Raw genomic sequence first — 21,976 nt, 5'->3', positions numbered from 1 at the left:
GCTGGATGTCAACAGTGGGAAACAAACGGGGTGGAATATGGGAACTCTACTTTCCCCTCAATTTTGCTATAAAGCTAAAACTATTCTAAAACATAAAATTTATTAATTTTTAAAAAGTGAACTCGAGGAAACAAAATTTTTGTGCCTATCTAGAAGTATTCACCATTTTACTCAAACTGCATTCCTGTCCCTTATACACCACCTTTAACCATTAAATCCAATGCCTTTTTTGATTTTGCATCCTTCTTGTCCTCATTGCCTTGAAATAAGTCACTGTAAAAATGCAATACAAACAGGTAAGATGCAAGGCAGAAGGGTTTCCCCCAGAACAAGCCATATAACTTGCTGTCAAGAAACATCATTAAATACCAAAAGTCAAGATGACTTCTCCAGGATATACAACTTAAACTCAAGTGAGTCAAGTATTAAGAGTTGATGGGGCCGGGCGCGGTGGCTCAAGCCTGTAATCCCAGCACTTTGGGAGGCCGAGACGGGCGGATCACTAGGTCAGGAGATCGAGACCATCCTGGCTAACACGGTGAAACCCGTCTCTACTAAAAAAAAATACAAAAAACTAGCCGGGCGAGGTGGCAGGCGCCTGTAGTCCCAGCTACTGGGGAGGCTGAGAGAGGAGAATGGCATAAACCCGGGAGGCGGAGCTTGCAGTGAGCTGAGTTCCGGCCACTGCACTCCAACCTGGGCTACAGAGCGAGACTCCGTCTCAAAAAAAAAAAAAGGGGGGGGGTTGATGGGATATAAGGTTGCTGATCCATTCTAATAAAGCTCAAAAGTGACTAATATAGAAACCGCAAGGACAATGTATCTATTAACAACAACAATAAAATTAAGCCAAGCACAGTGGCTCATGCCTGTAATCCCAGCACTTTGGGAGGCCAAGGAGGGAGGATCACTCAAGTCCAAGAGTTCAAGATGAGCCTGGGAAATAGGTGAGACCCTGTCTATACAAAAAATAAAGCATTAGCTGGGCATGGTGGCAAGCACCTGTAGTCCTAGTAACTTTAACAGGAAGGCTGAGGTGGGAAGACCGCTTGAACCTGGGAGGTTGAGGCTGCAGTGAACAGTTACACCACTGCACTCCAACCTGAGCAACAAAGCAAAACCTTGTTTCAAAAAATAGCAGTAATAAAATAAAATACATGCATGCCCGCATGTATCTCTGCCCAGTCTAATCTCCCCTACAAGCCTACTAAGTGGGAAGCCAAACTGTAATCCTAAGATTCTCTAATGAAGGTTGCCAACTAATAAATTTCAAAGAAATTACAAATGGGGGGAAAAATCACCATTTTTACAATATCATTACAAGAAAATAAATGATTCAGGTAAAAATAATCAATGGATACTAAAACTAATGGGTACTTACTATTTATTAATTATAAAGAGAAAGGTATCTTTTATAATAGCAAAATCTGGTGGAACCCACCTTAACCAAGTTCAAACTTAGGTACATCATCAACAGGATAATTGACATCATGTGCCCCTAGGTACTGAGAACTCATGATCTATGGTATATCTCTGCCAGTAATGGTTAATCCAAATCTAATTATGAGAAAACAATCAAATACAAATTGAGACACATTCTGCAGAACTATCCTAAACTCTTCAAAAATGTTAATGTTACAAAAGAAATGAAAAGCAAAAGGGACTGTTCTAGATTAAAGGAGACAAAAAAGACATAACAATTAAATGCAATTCATTAAAACAGACAGATATAAATGACACTATAGGAAAAACTGATGATATATGAATAATATATTAATGTTAAATTTACTGTATTTGGCTTTGTGGGCTATTGTCTTTATTCTTGGGAAATACATGATAAAGTATTTCAGTGGAAAAGAACAAGATCTCTGCAACTAACTTTTAAACAGTTCAGCGAAAATAATATATACATGTGTGTATAAAGAGAAAGGGACAAACTAAATGTGACAAAATGTAAAGTTACTCAGTATTCTTCCAACTTTTCTGCAAATTTAAAATTTTCCAACATAAATACTTGGGGTAAAGTTTGCTTATTGAGTATGCAATCTGCACACAAAAAAAATGATATATCTAATAAAAACATTTACATATTACCAAGAATAACTCCACCAGAAACAGGTTCCATCCTTGGGCTAAAAAAAAAGCCCACTCACTTGAACTTAGATGATACCTGACAAGCTAACCCTTAATAAGGCTCCATTTTACATGAGTCCACTATGACCACATCGTTTGCTACAATCCCTATTACTTAAATAAGCTAGTATCACAAAGCAGGTTACTGTCAGGTCTTTCTAAAGAAAAAACTTGTGTAATTCATGCACGTTGATTTAATTGAGATCGTGTGGTTTAATTCTCTCAGAAAATAATTCTTTCCAAGTTGGTTTGATGACATCGTTGTTGTCACTGAGAAGAAATCTTTGTTTTTTGCCATATTACATCAACTTCAAGAATGTTCCAGCTGTATTCAGAAGAATAAATGAAAATTTGTCATGTAATCAAGGTAGGGAGAAAGGAGAAATAAAAAAAGGAGAAGAAGAAATAAAAAAAAGGAGAGACATAAAATTGCTTCTGGAGTGTGGGTGGGTGGGTGTGTGTGTGGGGGTGTGTGTATACGTTTCTGCATAAGTGTATGCTGGGTCACAGGTGTAAAATCTATTTCTTCTAGTGAGTCATAGTCAAAACTATATCTGAAGGCCACTACTCTGTAAACAATAAACTCACAAAAAGATTTTAAAAAGTATAAAATATGTCTTTACAAGATTACACTGAAAGTAAAGTAAAGCAATTTTTCAAACTGCTGGGAGTTTCAAATTCAATTTAGTTGCTTTCTACCAGTAATTTTTAAGTAGAGTATAACAGAATTAAAATGAAAACAGAATTGTATCAAGTAGTAATTTAAAAGGGTATTTTTCATTAAATCTTTGCGTTTTTTTTTTTAATTTAAATATACACATAAACTCTGTGTCATAATGTACCAGGAATTTCTTAATTTTTACTTGGGTTGAAGTTAAACATTTTGAAAGTCAATAATAAACAGTTATTAATTGGCTGAGGAAGAGGTCAGTAAAAGGGAAAAAAGCAACAGACCACTCTAATAGGAGAAGAAAGAGAAAATAAGGGTGTGAATCACATAAAGGAGATAAAAAAGAAAAGTTAGATCCTTTTTGGGAGGCCAAATGCGAGTGGATCACTTGATGTCAGGCATCCGAGACCAGCCTTGCCAACATGGTGAAACCCTGACTCTACTAAAAAAAATACAAAAATTAGCCAGGGGTGGTTGCACGTGCCTATAATCCTAGCTACTCGGGAGGCTGAAGCATGAGAATTGCTTGAATCAGGAGGCGGCGGTTTCAGTGAGCCAATATCGTGCCACTGTATTCCAGCCTGGGCTACAGAGCGAAACTCCATTGCAAAAATAATAATAATAATAATAAAAGAAAGAAATGTTAGATCTATTTCGGAGGTAGAATAGAACAATCTACATAACTGGTTAGAGTGGAAAAGGAGAAAAAGAGACCGACTGGCCAGGCATGGTGGCTCAGACCCGTAATCCCAGCACTCTGGAAGGCTGAGACAGGTGGATTACCTAGGGTCAGGAGTTTGAGACCAGCTTGGTCAACCTGGTGAAATCCCATCTCTGCTAAAAACACAAAAATTAGCTGGGCATGGCGGTGTGCACCTGTGATCCCAGCTACTCAGGAGGCTAAGACAGAAGAATTGCTTGAACCCGGGAGGCGGAGGTTGCAGTGAGCTGAGATTGCACCACTGCACGCCAGCCTAGGCAACAGAGCGAGACTTTATCTCAAAAAAAAAAAAAAAAAAAAAAGAGACTGACTGAAATCTTAAAAAAATTGTTTTTAAAAGTTGAGAAGAGAATTGCATTACAATTCCACATATCTACACTACAATGCTATGCACAAGTCATTACCATAGCATTCAAAGCATAACACAATTTGTCTCCTATTATATTTAAACTTTTATTCCACTGTACTCTCTCAAGGGCCCTGTGCACTAGGAAGATAATACCATTTCCACAAAAATTAAAACTAATTTATTAAAAGGTACCATTGCCAGGAGCGGGGGCTCACGCCTACAATCTCAGCACTTTGGGGGGCCAAGGCGGGTGGACCACAAGGTCAAGAAATCAAGACCATCCTGGCCAACATGGTGAAACCCTGTCTCTCCCAAAAAATACAAAAATTAGCTGGGCATGGTGGCACTCGCCTGTAGTCCCAGCTACTCGGGAAGCTGAGGCACAAGAATCGCTTGAACCCAGGAAGCAGAGGTTGCAGAGAGCCGAGATCACACCACTGCACTCCAGCCTGGCGACAGAACGAGGCTCCATCTCAAAATAAATGAATGAATGAATGACTAAATGAATGAATGAATGAATGAACGGTACCATTATTTCCACAGAACTTTAAAACGTTATATGATTTCTGACACTAACTTTAATGTTAAACGTTATTTTATCACATAGATAAGGTTCTTAAAAAACAACGTCAAAACAAAAATATCAGGTTATTTCCTATTCACTTGCTATAATTTCAGAAACAGCTTCATGATAAAAAGATTTTGATCCCAATGATCAGGCAAAAGGAAGATATTCAGGAATCCTAATATTAACTAGAGAATATGATCTCCTGTTAGTCTGAGGTTTGTGTTCTTTTTTCCAAATTCAATGAGAAATTAATCAGATTTATGTGCTAACAAAACACAAACAATAGTTATTCTTTTTAATTACCAAAAATGAGAAATGTGGAGAATTACTACATGATTCCAAAGAACTACTAAAATCTAACTGAAATTTTATTTCTTCTACCACCAGCAATAAAGCATTGCAGTGTCCCCTAAGTACTAAGTAGAGAACAACTCCACTCCAGATACCTGGATTAGCTTTCTTCATCAAGGAGGAACTAAAAGACAGTAAAATATTCCTAAGCTGTCATATGGTCACTACTGAATGCAGTGATTGATAACTTCCTCTAAATCCATGCTTTGGCAGCCACCCTAAAACCCAACTGATGTGAGTGAACAACTAAGCTTACCATCTACCTACCTACCTGTCTGTCTATATATGGAGAGAAAGCAACCTACAGTCACTTAAGCGACATAATGTATGAAACAATTCCTATACGGTGGCTGTTCAATAAATAAGAAAGCTAACAATGGTTTAATTAAAATATTACAGTTACATCCTCACTTCATCACTGATAGGTTCTTAGAAACTGCAACCTTAAGAAAACAACATGCAGAAGGTCCTCAAATAACAGCATTTCATTATAACACTGATAAGAAAAAAATTGGGTTTCATTGTATGTTGTTTCATATTTCTGCATTTGTCTTGAAAGGAGATTTAAAAATCTGTCAAAAAAAAAAAAAGGCCTTCAACCTTAAGGAGGTATTTGTTGATACAAGTATCCCTAAATAAATGCATATACAGAAATATCAAAGCTCATTTCTCTATTGCCTGAGATAACCTCCAGAATGCATGCAAGTACATGAATATCCATAAATACTGAACTACCCAAAATAAACACTGTATTAAGTCCGTTAAGATGGCTATAACACCCTAATTTCTCCTCAAATAACTTCATTCTCCCACTGAAACAATTTTTTTGAAGCATTAAGGAAGAAAAACAGAAGCGGGAATGAGGCATAGTGGCTAAATAGACTTAGGGGTCAAAAGCTTGGGTTTGTTTCACTTGGTAGCTCTGTGACTTGGGAAAGTTACTTAAAACCCTCCACATCTCAATGCCCTCATATGTGAAAATGTTAGCTATATTTAGGGGGATAGGGATATATACAGATGTGTTTTATATACATATAATATACAAAAACTTAACAGTGGTTATGACCTTTGGTAGTAAAAGTAAGGATGATTGGTTTTTCTTCGTATTTTCTAATAGTCTCCAAATTTTCTATAGTAAACATGTATTAATCACATTTAGCGGAAAAGTGACTATTTAAAAATTATCTAGAAGCCAAAATGTCCAACGTACAATCAAAACTCATGCATCATACCAAGAACCAAGAAAATCACAACTTGGATAAGAAAAAGAAAATAAAAATGTTAATGTTGATGTGTATTAGATGTTGGAAAGGTTTTTTTTTTTTTTTTTTAATTTTCAATCAGCTCTCATTAAAAACACTTCAACAATCAATTACAAATTTTAAAACAGATTTTAAAAATAGAATATTTCAGCAAAGAAAAAAGTTGTAAAACCAAATGATGATAAAACAAGCTACAATACCAACCAAAAAAAAAAAAAATCACAAAAAACAAAACTTATTGGATAGGTGAGGAAATGTTGATCAAAGGAGATAAATTTCCGTTAAGAGGAATAAGTTCAAGAGATGTATGGCACAAACATGGTGTCCATAGTTTATAATAATAGTTTACTGCATACTTTAAATTGCTACGATTGTGTTTTCAGCACAAAAAAAATGCTCAGTACATGATGTAATGCAGGTTAATTAGCTCAGTTTAGCCATTCCACAACGTATACATCTATCAAAATATATGTTGTACACAATACATACACACAATTTTTGTCAAAAAAATTATTTTTTTCAACCTAATGGGCTCAATAGCAGATGACAGATGACAGAATCTGTGAACTTGAGGACCAACAGATCAATAGAATTCACCCAATCTGAACAACAGCAAGAAAAATGACTAAAAAGAAGTTAAAAGTCTTGAGGACCTATAAGACAGTAACGTTAAGATCTAACTCCGTATCACTGGAGTCCCATAAAGAAAAGAGGATGGAATTAAAAGAGTATTCAAAAATACTGGCTGGAAAAATCCATATTTGGAGAAAAATATAAACCTACAGATGCAGGAAGTGATCAAATCTCAAATAGGTAAACCCACAGAAACCCTGACATATCACTAGACTTCTGAAAACAAAGATAAAGATTTTGAAAGCAATCACAGAGAAAAGACACATTACCTTATAGGGGAACACCAATTCAAGTGGCAAGAGATTTATCATCTGAAACTACAAAGGATAGAAGAAAAGTGGCACAAAATTTTTCAACTTCTGAAAGAAAAGAACTGTCAACCATAAATTTTATTCGTGGTGAAATTATCTTTCAGGAATAATGGTGAAATAATGACATTCACAGGCAAAAGGAAAATGAATAAACTGTTACCAGCACACATACCTTTAAAGAATAAGGAAATTCTTCAAGTAATAAAAGAAGGAATCTCGAAACACCAAGAAAGAAGAAAAAACAATGAGAAAAGCAGAAATGCAGATAAAAACAACAGACTATCCTTCTACTCCAGAGGTTTTCAAATCGTAATTGATGACTGAAATGAAAATTATATAGAAAACAAAAGAAAAAAACATGTAAGCTGGAATTCATCAAAATTAAATGCATGAAAGGACACTATCAACAAAATTAAAAAGTAGCCTGTGGAATGGGCAAAAATATTTGCTAATTATATAGCTGATAGGGGATTAATATCAAGAACATATAAAGAACTACAAAAACAAAAAAATCAAACTCAACTCAAAAATAAGAAATAGGCTGGGGCGGTGGCTCACGCCTGTAATCCCAGCACTTTGGGAGGCTGAAACTGGTGGATCACTTGAGGTCAGGAGTTCGAGACCATCCTGACCAACATGGTGACACCCCATCTCTACCAAAAACACAAAAATTACCCGGGTGGGGTGGCATGCTTCCATAATCTCAGCTAGTTGGGAGGCTGAAACAGGAGAATCGCTTAAATCCAGGAGTAGGAGGTTGCAGTGAGCTGGAACTGCACTCCAGCCTGGGCAACGGAGCTAGACTCCCTCTCCAAAAAAACAAAAAAACAAAAATGGGCAATAGACATTTCTCTAAAAAAAAAATACGTATATACAAATGGCCAATAAGCACAAGAAAAGATGCTCAACAGCACTAATCTTAGGAAAATGCAAATCAAAACCAGTTACTACTTCACACGCAGTAGGATAGCTATTATTAAGAAAATAGAAAATAAAAAGTGTTGGCACTCAGTAGGCTGAGGCAGGAGAATCACTTGAACTCAGGAGGCGGAGGTTGCCAGCCTGGGCAACAAGAGTGAAACTCCGTGTCAAAAAAAAAAAAAAAAAAGTGTTGGCAAGGATGCAGAGAAATTCTAACCCTTATGCATTGCTGTTGGGACTATAAAATGGTGTGGTCACTGTGGAAAACAGTACGATGATTCCTTAAAAAATTAAAAACAGAATTACCATATGATTCAGCAATTCCATGTCTGAGTATATCCCAAAATGAAAGCAGGTACTGGAACAGATGTTTATATACCATGTGCACACTGGGAACCATAGCCAAAAGGTGCAAGCAACCCAAATGTTCAATGGATAACTGGGTAAACAAAAGGTGATATATACATGAAATGGAATATTATTCAGCCTTAAAGAAAAAAAAAAAGAAATTAGCTGGGCGTGGTGGTGGTGCCTGTAGTCCCAGCTACTCGGGAGGCTGAGGCAGGAGAATGGCGTGAACCCGGGAGGCGGAGCTTGCAGTGAGCCGAGATCACACCACTGCACTCCAGCCTGGGCAACAAAGCGAGACTCCATCTCACAAAAGAAAAAAAAAAAAAAAAGAAAGAAAATTCTGACATGTTACAATATGGTTCGTTGAACCTCTTGAAACTCAACAATTAAAAAAAAATCCAATTTGAAAATGGGCCAAAGACACAGACATTTCACCAAAGAAGGTATACAGACGAAAAAAGCACATGAAAAGATTTTTCAAGCTGGGTGAGGTGGCTCACACTTGTAATCCCAGCATTTTGGGAGGCTGATGCAGGTGGAGCACTTGACGTCAGGAGTTCAGGACCAGCCAAGCCAACATGGTGAAACCCTGTCTCCACTAAAAACACAAGAATTAGCCAGGCGTGGTGGCAGGTGCCTGTAATTCTAGCTACTCAGGAGGCTGTGGCAGGAAAATCACTTGAACCTGGAAGGTGGAAGTTGTAATGAGCCAGTATCGTGTCACTGCATTCCAGCCTGGGAAACAGAGCAGGACAGTGTCAGGGAGGGGAGGGGAGGGGAGGAGAGGGGAGGGGAAGAGGGGAGGGGAAGAGGGGGGGAGGGGAGGGGGGAGGGGAGGGGAGGGGGAGGGGAGGGGAGGGGAGGGGGAGGGGAGGGGAGGGGGGGAGGGGAGGGGAGGGGAGGGGAGGGGAGGGGAGGGGGGAGGGGAGGGGAGGGGAGGGGGGAGGGGAGGGGAGGGGGGAGGGGAGGGGAGGGGAGGGGAGGGGGAGGGGAGGGGAGGGGAGGGGGGAGGGGAGGGGGGAGGGGAGGGGAGGGGAGAAGAGATTTTCCAACATCATTAGTGTGATGGTTAATAATAAGTGTCAACTTGACTGGACTGAGGGATGCCTTGATGGCTGGTGAAGCATTGTTCCTGTGTGTGTCTGTGAGGGTGTTTACAGAAGAGACTGGCATGTGAGTCAGTGAATGAGGAGAGTAAGACCCACTCTGGGTGGGCACCATCTAATCCAATCAGCTGCCAGAACAAAGTAGGCAGAAAGAGAAACAGAGCCAGCTTGCTGAGTTCCCCACCCTCTTCTAGTGAAGGATAGTCTGCTTTTGCCCTTAGGCATCAAACTCCAGGTTCTTTGGTCTCTGGACTCCAGGACTCAAGCTGGCAGCCTCCCTGGGGTCTCAGGCCTTTGGCCTCAGACTGTCAGCTTTCCTGGTTTTGAGGCTTTCCAACTGGGACATGGTACCAGCTTTTCTCATTCGCTAGCTTGCAGATGGCCAATTGCAGGATTTTGACTTTGTAATGGCATGAGCCAATTCTCCCTAATAAACTCCCTGTTATATATGCATATATCTTATTGATTCTCTCTGGAGAACCTTGACTAATATAATTAGACATTAGAAAAATGTTAATCAAAACCACAATGAGATATCAGTAAAAACAGAAAGGCTAAAATAAAAAATGGTGGTACCATCAAATGCTGGTTAAGACACAGAGAAACCGGATCTCTCATACATTGCTGGTGAGAATATAAAAAGGTATAGCCACTACAGAAAATACTGGCAATTGCTTATAAAAGTGAACATGCAACTATCATACAATCTAGTAACTGTACTCTCGGGAACTTCCCTGACAGAAATGAAAACTTATGTTCACACAAAAACATATATACAAATGTTTATAGCAGTTTTTTTTTATAATACCCAAAACTGGAAATGACCCAAATGTTCCCAAATGGCTGAATGGTTAAACAAACTGTAGCACATCTATACCATGGACTACTACTCAGCAATGAAAAAAAAGCAAAATATTGATACTTCAACTTACATGAACTTGACAAATTATGCTGAGTGACAAATGCTAATCACAAAAGGTTAAATACTATTTGATTCCATTTTGAGGCAGGGTCTCATTCTGTCACCCAGGCTGGAGTGCAGTGGCACAATCATAACTCACTGTAGCCTCAATCTCATAGTCTCAGGTGATCCTCCCACTTCAGCCTCCTGAGTAGCTGGGACTACAGGTGTGCAATACCATGAACAGCTAATTTTTGTTTTCTTGTAGAGACAAGGTTTCGCCATGTTGCCCAGGCTGGTCTTGAACACCTGGGCTCAAAGCGATCCAACCGCCTCAGCCTCACAAAGTGTTGAGATTACAGAAGTGAGCCATTGCACCCAGCCTGCACAATCTTCTTTAAATGACGGGGGGGGGGGGGGGGGGGGAGGGAAAAAAAAGAAAAAAATTAGCAGTTACCAGGGGATAAGGAAAGAGGAAGGAGACTCTGGTTATAAAAACACAGCACAAGAGATCCCAGTGGTGAAGAAACTGTTCTGTATCTCTAGTATGGTAATGATTATACAAATTTACATGTTATAATACTGCACAGAACTAAATACTAAATATATCATACACCCATGCATGCACACACACAAATGAGTGTATGTAAAACTGGCGGAATGTGGATAAAATAGTTGGATTACAGCAATGTCGATTTCCTGGTTGTGATACTGCACTATAGTTATGCAAGACATTACCACTGAGGTAAAATGGATGAAGGGGTACATCTCTATCTTATTTCTTTTTTATTTTTTTTTTGTTGTTGTTAAAACGGAGTCTGCTCTGTCACCCAGGCTGCAATGCAGTGGCGCGATCTGGGCTCACTGTAAGCTCTGCCTCCCAGGTTCACATCATTCTCCCGCCTCAGCCTCCTCAGTCTCAGAGTAGCTGGGACTACAGGCGCCCACCACCACGCCCAGCTAATTTTTTTTTTTTTTTTTTTTTGCATTTTTAGTAGAGACGGGGTTTCACCGTGTTAGCCAGGATGGTCTCGATCTCCTGACTTTGTGATCCACCTGCCTCGGCCTCCCAAAGTGCTGGGATTACAGGCATGAACCATGGCGCCCGGCCCATCTGTCTTATTTCTTAAAACTGCATATGAATCTACAATTATCTCAAAATAAAAAGATTTAAAAATTAGAGAAATGAATCAATATTTAGATAGAAAAGAATACAGGTGAGATATGGTTCTATCATTACACAAGTGTCTAATATGAACCCAGTTTAGTGAGTTATCCCTACAAAAAACACTTAAAAGAGGTGAGTGAGATCTCTAAGTCTTTCCTTCAGCTTGAGACAGATGTATGAGAGAAAGGAAATTTTTAAAGTAAAATGCTACAACAATGAACACACAATGAATACAGAAAATTTGCTGGAGTAACAGCTTATCCATAGGATATTCCATGGCTACCATGGTCATGTGTAGGATCTTTCCACACTATAATAATCAGACGTGCATTTAAATATGCTTTCCATCTTTCAACAGAGGTACAGCCAAAAAAGATAAAGGTCACTGACTAACAAAGAGGTAAAGTAAGGCAAGATTTTCTCTCCCACAGTGGAAGAAATTAAAAGAATGAGGACCTTATTTCTCAAGCAGCATTTATGCATTTAATCTGCTCCAAAATAATCCAAATCCATTTTTAAAGATGTAGAGTTACCCATGCATTAGTCAGTTTGGGCTGCCATAATGAAATACCACAGTCTGGGTGGCTTAAACAACAGAAATTATTTTTTCACAGTACTGCATGATGAAAATTGAATATCAAAGTGCTGGCAAGCTTGGTTTCTGGTCTGGCCTCTCTCCTTAGCTGACAAATGAAGGCCTCCTCACCATGTCTTCACATGACCTTTTCTCTATGCACTCATACTCCTGGTACCTCTTCTTATAAAGGTACCCGTCCTATAGGATTCACCAGCCACCCTTATGACCTCATTTAACCTTAATTACCTGTTTTAAAGGCTGTATCTCCAAATACAGTTACATTGGCGGTTAAGGCTTCAACCTATGACTCTGGGGGACAAGGGGGAACTATCGGGGGACAAGGGGGAACTATTAAGTCCAAAACGCCAGTTACCGCCAGCCCTGAAGTACGTTAAGTTTTATGTGGGTGCATATATTTGTGTACATTCTATGTAATGGAAGGGGGCAAGACAAAAGAAAAAGCATAGTATTTACATTAAAATTCCAGCTCTATCACTCAGTTTTCTCAACAATGAGGATGATGCCCATTCTCACTATATCATTGTAAGAATTAAATAAGATAATCTATATAAAGTACCTGACATATAGCAAATGATTAGTAAACACTGAGCCTTTGCTTCTAGTCCCCTCTAAAATTAAAAACAAAATGAATTATAAATATTACCCTAATCTAAATATATGTGAAAAATTATGAGAATTGGATTCTGTCCCAGTTCTACTACTACCTAGTTATATGAACTTAGCTAGGGTGTAGGGTAGAGTGAAGCAAGTCACTCTACCTAAGGCTACTTCTGTATCTAAGCAGAGAAGCTTCCCTCTATAACTAAAACTCTATGTTACACATAACAATTTGACTACAATTTGAAACACAAATACTACAAAAGTTAATCACACTTTCTCTCTGTAATAATCCTAAATGAAAGAATGATACTGAAATTTCCTCCAAGAGAATTATGGTATGAAATTTCAGTATCAATCTTTCATTTACTTTGATTCTTTCACTCCTTAGCAACTATTCTCTGAATTTGAAAAATTTACCTGTACAACATATCTGTAGACTACTTATTTCCCTATCAGGAATGCCTCATCTTCCAACTAGACTGTAGAACTATATATTTTTTTGTCCCCCATACTGTTCATTATTTTACTTACTAAATCAAATAACCACTAAACACCTAAAATCATCATACCCTAAATCCTGTAGAGATACATATATAGTTATCAATAAGTTGTATCTAATAACAATTTTTAACATAGCACAACACCGAAATTTACTGCCAGTGATTTCAAGGTAACACAGTTATCATACAAATACCTGCATATTCATATAGTAACCAACATCTATATTCAGTATTTTTGGTTTAAAATTAAGATAATGGTGGCCAAAAAGCAACATCTATTGTGGAGAAATTTGACTCATTTAATGAAAGACAACTTAGCTTGCCGGGCCTGAAGGAAGAACTCGTAAGTATTTGCCCTATCTCCCACCCTGTCCCTCCCCAGTAGTATTCTATTATCTGGTATTACATGTAAATAAGTAATACACATGGTATACCATTACTTTGGCACCCTGAGGAAAGCTCAACTTGCTGTATCCATGCCCTTTTATAGTCCCCCTCCCATACTTAATGCATACTGGGTTATGTGACCAGCACTCGCCATTGGAATATTAGCAAGCATGAGGAACACAGAGGCTTGATAAATACCGGCACACTAGGGCTTGGAAAGGTCTTTCATGGAACTGCCATAGCTGCCATGTTATGAAGAAGGCCAAGCTGGCCGGGCGCAGTGGCTCATGCCTGTAATCACAGCACTTTGGGAGGCTGAGATGGCAAATCACGAGGTCAGGAGTTCGAGATCAGTCTGGCCAACATGGTGAAACCCCATCTCTACAAAAACTACAAAAATTAGCTGGGCATGGTGGCACACACCTGTAATGCTAGCTATTTGGGAGGCTGACACAGGAGAAACGCTTGAACCCGGAAGGCAGAGGTTGCAGTGAGCCGAGATCCTACCACTGCACTCCAGCCTGGGCGACAGGGCAAGACTCCATCTCAGGGGAAAAAAAAAAAGAAGAAGGAGGCCAACGTTCTTCAAGTGCAGAGGCAACACAGGGAGGAAGCAAGAGGGAAATGCCCAGCTATCTACCAACTGCTCCAGCCATCCCAGCTAAGGCACTAGATTTATGAGTTAAGAAGCCACCGTGGACATTATAGCCAACAGATCACATGTGGAGAAGTCTCCATAAAGCCATACACAAATTTTAGAATCAAGAGCAGATACACAATTGTTTTAGCCACTATGTTTTGGAGTGCTTAATTATGCAGCAACAGATAACCAAAACAATACAAATAAACCAATTAGAACTGTTCCTGTTTGGTAGTAACCAATGACAACAAAAAATGTCAGTGGTAACCATTGTTACAGTTAATAATCACTATAAAAAAATCTTCCCACAAAAGGTACTTTTTTGAGTATTTAAGTGTTCTTAAAGGTACTCTGTTCATTTCACCAATGGCCAGTAAAGACAGAGAAGTAAAGTAACCAGAAAGTCTACTCTTCATTTTTCCTTTTCCCTTCCTAATTTATGGTTGTCCTTTTCAGCTTTGCCAATAATGTTTGCCTGTTTTCCCCACAGTGGCTAATCAATGATCCATACCGATTCTAGCATTCAACTGTGCTCTGTACCTCAGTAACTACAGACATCACTGTCAACTTACGTCCAGACCACAGGTAACTAAGAGTTCTGTTGACGAGATTCTTCACTAATTTAGGGGTGAAAAGTTTAAACTCATCCAATTCATAATTGTGTCTTTTGATAGAATCATTAAGCAAAGAGCTTCAGAACCAATAACCTCTTGCTCAGAAAATAAATTAAGTAGCAGGAAAAACATACCTGTTATTTTTCCTGAAAGAATTTACTGATCCTGGTAACATAAATTTCTTTTTCTTTTAACTCTCGTGACCTTTGCCCATACTTCACTCATATTTATCTTAACCTAGCCTGAATCACAGTAATTGGTTTACTTAATTTCCTACCAGATCTAATACTACCTTTTCTCCCATTGAGAAAAGCGGCATTTTACTCTTGTAACACTTGAAGCACCTACTATATTTCTCTACTACTTATACAAATACAGTAAAAAATATGAGTTCTGGTCATCAATAACTGTCCATAACTAATCTTAGCAAGTCTCACCCCCATTTTTATTAAGAAACAATGACACATCCATATGTATAATGCAATCAGTGACAAAATTAACGAATGCTACATGTTCTAACATTAACCTTCACCAATTACTTGACTTAATAAGAATGATTTTATTTTTGTAGAGACAGTAAAATGATTTTTTAAAAAAAGAAAGGTACTATTTACATTCCTTATTTTCTTTTCCTTAAAGTTTCAGGCTTGAGAAGTTTGAATATTAGGTTCAGGGTAAGATCCAGGCCAGATGCCAGGCAAATACTGCAATAGCAAAGGCAAAGCAGACCTGGTGGAGACTGCAAATGGAGACCTCAGTACCCACCTAAAAGGGTCAACTGCTACTCAGCTCTGGCAATCTAGTCTCAAGCAGGGATGGCCACCAGGTACAGCCAAGTCCTGTGGGTTTTCTAGAGATGCTAGAAGTTGAGACTTCTTAAATATGAAATCTTCCTATTGGCCACGAGGTGACTCGTGCCTGTAATCCCAGGACTTTGGGAGGCCAACGCAGGCGGATCACCTGAGGTTAGGAGTTCGAGACCAGCCTGGCCAAAAGAGTGAAACCCCGTCTCTACTAAAAATACAAAAATTAGCTGGGCATGGTGGTGTGTACCTGTAACCGCAGCTACTCGTGAGACTGAGGCAGGAGAATCCCCTGAATCCGGGAGGCAGAGGTTGCAGTGAGCCAAGATCATGCCACTGCACACCAGCCTGGGCAACAGAGCAAGACTCCATCTCAAAAAAAAAAAAAAAAAAAAACCTCTATCCTTAAATGGTGACAATTATCAAATATTCCAAATACCCTAAAAGCAAGCAGTATACATCTGTGGGTTGAATTCTCACCAATGGCCACTTGCTATTGCAGACTCACAGTTAAATATCTCTACATATAATTGATGGTGCACTACACAAACAATATTCCTTTACCACCACCGCCCCTCATCCCACAGAAGCAAAAAATGAGAACCATGAAAAGAAACTCCAAAAAATTATGGAGTACTAGTGACAAACTGCTTTAATTTAAACCTTTTCTCTCTCTTGAAAAAGAAATTTATTAACAGTTTTAGATATAGAAAGTTTTATAGTAGAAAAATAGTAAGAATTTTTTTATTTTTAAAATTTCTCAAAACTTTCAAAAGACAAAATATTCAAATAAATAGTACAAATTACATAAACATTTCCAGCCTCAACCAAACTAATGAAAATGCTCAGTAATAAAAATGAGACTAATAATTCGTCACGTACACAGACAAACAAGGTACAAAATACTAATTAATAGTGTTATTTGCACTGTTCTATCTACATACTGTCATTTGACTCTTTTGTGATCAACAGCACAAAACTACCTGGGAACAAAGCTGAACTAACACCCTGACCATGGAACACTCGAGTAACAAGCCACTCGTGGACTCAATCCTGTGACCTAAACCTCCTTAATATCATGCTATCCATAACTAAGGTGACCAGTTACTCACAGTCAGTATTTAGTCCAATATTTCTTCAATACTTTTACAAAAGATAAATATTACTTGAAAATGTCTTTAAGGCTTTTCCTTCCACTTAAAAATATGAACGTCTACATTCAGGAATAGGAATTTATAGAGAACACTTGAATTTCACCTCTAAAATTGCTTAACCTACTACTAGAAGCCCTTATAAAGTTAAAATAAAATTCTTAACATAATTAATCATGGTAGGCTTGATTTGGAGTTCAAAACATTCTCTAAAATAGTCATGTAATAAGGGAGACCCTCTAACCAAAAGAATCAGCAGACAATTTAGCGACAGTAAAATTTTACGGTTATGGGCACAGAGGACTATGTATTTACCTTAGTTACCTACGTCCAAGTACTGTGCTGAATACATCTAGGTATTCATTAAATCTTAAAAAAAAAAAAAAAAATACTATGAGGAAGGTACCATTCCTATCCCCATTTCACGGATGGGGAAACTGACCTTTCCAAGAATACCCAACTAGTAAGTGGCAGAGTCAGGATTCCAACCCAAATCTTGTCTAACTTCAGAATCTGCACGCTTAACCACTACACTGTATTGCCTCCAGTGACTCTGGGTTGATATCTAAGATGAAATAAGAAGGAAATTTGTACTTCTCAGTGGCAAATTTTAAAAACATACTAGAAATGAATGGTATTTTTTAGAACATGAACAAGTTTCACATACACGGTCATACAATTTTTATTTCCAAATACATGTAATAATGATGAAAATCTCACACAATGAATTTCTCACAATTTTTCATAACTACTCAATCATCGTGTTTTTTTGTTTATTTTTTTTTTTTAGACAGAGTTTCACTCTTGTTGCCCAGGCTAGAATGCAATGGTGGATCTCGGCTCACTGCAACCGCCACCTCCCTGGTTCAAGCAATTCTGCCTCAGTCTCCCGAGTAGCTGGGATTACAGGCGCCCACCACCATGCCCGGCTAATTTTTGTATTTTTAGCAGAGATGGGATTTCACCATGTTGGCCAGGCTGGTCTTGAACTCTGACCTCAGGTGATCCACTCGCCTTGGCCTCCCAAACTGCTGGGATTACAGGCGTGAGTCACCACACCCAGCCCAATCGTGTTTATTATTAAAAATTTAATGGGAACACCCTGTATTTTCCCCTCAATTTTGCTGTGAACCTAAAACTACTCTAAAAAACAGTCTATTGGGCCAGGCGTGGTGGGTCACACCTGTAATCCCAGCACTTCGGAAGGCAGGCGGATCACCTGAGGTCAGAGTTTGACACCAGCCTGGCCAACATGGCAAAACGCCGTCTCCACTAAAAATGTAAAACTTAGCCAGGTCTGGTGGCGGGCACCTGTAATCCTAGGTACTCAGGAGGCAGAGGCTGGAGAATCACTTGAACCTGAAGGCGGGGAGGGGTGGGGCGGAGGCTGCAGTGAGTCGAGATCAGGCCACTTCACTCCAGCCTGGCCGAAAGAGCAAAACTCCATCTCAAAAAAAAAAAAAAAAGAAGTCTATTAAAAAAAGTTTTCAACTACAATATCCTAAATATACCTAATTTAGTTATAAACTAGCATAAGACTAGATTCTTTCAGTATGAAAAGTTGCATTCTGTTTTTCATAACCACTGTACCAAGCATGCTGTTAGCATTTAATAAAAATTGAACTTTTTCTTTCAAAAGCAGTGGTGTAATACTGTGTGTGTGTGTGTTTTGTTTGTTTGAGACAGAGTTACACTCTTATTGCCCAGGCTGGAGTGCAATGGCGTGGTCTCGGCTCACTGCAACCTCCGCCTCCAGGGTTCAAGCGATTCTCCTGCCTCAGTCTCCTGAGAAGCTGGGATTACAGGCACCTGCCACCACACCAGACTAATTTTGTATTTTTAGTAGAGAGAAGGTTTCTCCATCTTGGTCAGGCTGGTCTCAAACTCCCGACTTCGGGTGATCCACCTGCCTAGGCCTCCCGAAGTGCTGGGATTACAGGCGTGAGCCACCGCGACCGGCAAAATTGGAATTTTTAACACTCCCTGAACACTCCCAGGGACTCTGCATTACAATGACATGAAATAAATTGTCGTGTAAAATTTGAACAAAACTCTGACGCAAGACTTGAACCCTTTATTGAGGAATATAAAAGGTGGAACACTACATCCCTATAACATGGCTGGCATAAATATGACTAACTTTACTTTTCCACTTTAAGTATCAAAAGATGTAGCCTTAAGTCAAAAATAGATGAGGGTAACAGAATCTTTTCCTAGTTTCAGTCCTTTCTAAATGCTCCAAAGAAGCTTATCCAAAAAAAAAAAGGCCGGGCACAGTGGCTCACACCTGTAATCCCGGCAGTTCGGGAGGCTGAGGCCAAGCCGACCACCTGAGGTCAGGAGTTAAGATACCAGTTTGGCCATATGGCGAAACTTCGTCTCTATGAAAAATACAAAAATTAGCCAGGCATGGTGGCATGCACCTGTAATCCCAGCTACTAGCGAGGCTGAGGCAGGAGAATCTCTTGAACCCGGGAGGCAGAGGTTGCAGTGAGCCAAGACCATGCCACTACACTGCAGCCTGGGCAACAGAGCTAGACTCCATCTCTTGGGGGCAATGGAGAGAGGAAAAAAAAAAAAACCTCTGAATTGTCCAGAATGACTGTCAACATATGAACCAAATCTTTCTTTCCTGATATTCACCAAGGTTGTTAAAATTCTAAGGGTCAATTAAGAGTTATACGAGAAACCTATAACAAGTTTTGCCTAATACCACTTCCCATCGCAACATTTTCATCAAGGTCCACCTTTATGAATAAACACCTAAGTTCAATTAAGACAAGTGAGGAGGTATTAACTTACATTAAAAAAAAAGTCATTGTCCTGTATATTCTACTTAATTTTCAAATAGAATACTATACTGGCCACCAACAAAAAATGTTTAAGGGAAGCTCTGTTAATTTTGTTTTGTCTCACTGTTGTACTTCCAATGTCTCGACTATAAAAGCTAAGTGGGAAGCCTAGGGAAGAAGATACATTGTTGAAACAAAGGCGCTTAATCACACCTATAATTCACAGTATTCCTTTCCTTTCTCTCTGACCCAAGTTCTCATTAAGTGACCCACAGACTCTTCTAAACATCACTATGCTTTCTCTAATCAGAAGCTGGGATGTGCACTGAAATAAATACATTCTAACCAATACATTTTTCAAATTACTAATACAATACTCGTTTAAATATTTGTATTCAAAATTTCTCACTAATCATCTAGCTTTATCAAGTAACACAAACAGGTTAATATACACTATGACTGCCTTGGTAGCCGCAGTTTGACTAAATCCTGGGACACCACTTCAACTTGGAAGGGACAGAACCATATCCGGTTCTCATCAGATACACATTTTCTCATACTTTCCATCTTAAAAACTTTACACCTTCCCAGAAGAGCAATAAATGTAGGAAGACGCCAGGTAGTATGCCTGTAAGGAAGATAAGTGATCAAATTAAATTCCTACGCAAGAAACCTGAAACTTCAAAAACTTTTCCTAAACAAATCACAGATGAAAAAGACAAAGTATGGTTTACCCCATTTCCACTTCTTTTCTGGAGCCAGCTGCCCAAATTCCTGAACAGCAGTCTTAACTTACTGGTTAGTTGGAGGAGCGGTCAATGGTATGGCCACCTCTTCCTCCTCGTATTCTGGTCCATCCAGAGAGTCACCTTCGTCCACTGTCCCCAGGCCCGCCCCCAAAGGGGGCAGGTAAGGGGGAGGGGGCAGAGGGGGAAAACCGCCGCCTGGCCCGAGAGTCTCAGCAGGCAACGAAGTGGGCAGCTTGGTGAGAGCCATGTCTCCACTAGGTCCAGCGACAGCAGCACCGGCCACGCCAGCAGCAGTACCTCCCCCTGTCAGTCCGGCTCCCCCCAATGCCCCTGTCATAGACCCGGCTCCTAGGAACCCTGACCCCAAAGCGGCTCCGCCACCCAGAGTTCCAGCCACTCCAGTCTCCACCAGCCCAGGATAGGGGGCGGCTGCCACAGGCAGGGCCGCGGGTATCTTCACCCGACACACTGCGGGATAGGCACTGGAGCCCGCTGCCGCGCCGCCTCCTCCAGCTCCGGCTGTTACCGGGCCGCCCTCCTCACTGCCGGCCTCGGCCGCCATCATGTTGAAGCCCGCTCTACTCTGCCCTACCCTGCCCGCCCGGGAGCCCCGGGGGCCACCAGGCCCGGGCTCCGAGCCGCCCCACCCAGACGCGTCTCCCCTTCAGCTCCCCAGGCGGAGGAAACAACAACAAAAGGAGAGAGCCCGCCGCCGCGCCCCCTCCTAGGGCCACAGCCCAGGCTCCGGAGCTGCTTGGGTTACGGGAAGCGAAGTGGGCAAAAAACCCAACGCCTGCACAAACGCCACCCAAACCTCACGGCACACACCCACACTCACGCACACAAACACATGTACAGAAGCGAAAACTTCCTGGCTGCACTAAAGAGGAAAGGAAGCACAGGGAAAGAGGCTTAGGTGGCTATCGCTCCTTCAGCAGCCACCACCGCTTCTTCACCACCCCAGTTCCGGCCACCCACACCGCAGCCACCGCCGGTGCCGCTGCTGAGGCTGGGGCCACTGCAGCCGCTTCATCCTCCACCAGGCAGATGAGAGGGGTGGGGACAAGAGAAAGGGGGGCGGGGTAACAAGGAAATCGACTGAACTGCTCACTACCTGGAGCTCTCAGTGACTGAAACCGTAGAGAGAGAAAGGAAGGCGGGGCAGGGGAGGAGGGACGGAGGGAAGGAAGGGCGGAGGAGGGAGAGGGCAGCTTGTGCGCAGGCGCGTTCCCGGAGCGGGGAGCGGGGGGCGGGGGGCGGGGGGCGGGGGGCCGGGCCTGGAGGAAAAGGAAGAGTCCAGAGGGAAGGAAGCGGCGGGGACGCGCGGTGCGTGGTCGCGCTTGCTGTCCTACTCCGGTTCCTAGCGTGCGGCGGCGCGGCCGCATCTCCTGTTGGCGTGGCCGGCGGCGCGCGCCTGTCTCCCGGGGCTTTGTTTGATGGGCGGGAGAAGAGGGAAGGGTACCTGAGCACGCGGGTGCTCGGCGCTGTGAAAGCCGGAGAGACGAGAGGGGGACCGGGAGGCGGCGGAGAGGAAGAAGGGGGAAAGGGAAAGGAAAATGCCTAGAAACTAGTTCCGTACTTCCTGACCGGTGGAAGAAACAGCCTTAGCCAGCAGCGCAGAGACCATGCAGGAGTCAGGTAGCTTTGAAGATCGGGGCAGTACTAAATGTTGTCTTTTTCGTTGCATGCTATAAATC

General features: G+C 40.9%; 1 protein-coding gene across 1 annotated transcript in view; it reads right to left on the bottom strand.

The window, feature by feature from the left end:
* Positions 1-21,411, bottom strand: part of RASA1 (RAS p21 protein activator 1) — a 121,389-nt gene extending 99,978 nt beyond the window's left edge. The window contains exon 1 of the mRNA XM_065546478.2: positions 20,327-21,411. Coding sequence (XP_065402550.1) covers positions 20,327-20,844 — 518 coding nt within the window. The 5' untranslated portion in view covers positions 20,845-21,411. The remainder of the gene's footprint in view (positions 1-20,326) is intronic.
* Positions 21,412-21,976: the final 565 nt, after the last annotated feature.

The sequence above is a fragment of the Macaca fascicularis genome, chromosome 6 (assembly GCF_037993035.2).
Source record: "Macaca fascicularis isolate 582-1 chromosome 6, T2T-MFA8v1.1".
Taxonomy (NCBI): domain Eukaryota; kingdom Metazoa; phylum Chordata; class Mammalia; order Primates; family Cercopithecidae; genus Macaca; species Macaca fascicularis.
This window is presented reverse-complemented; position numbering and strand designations above follow the sequence as displayed.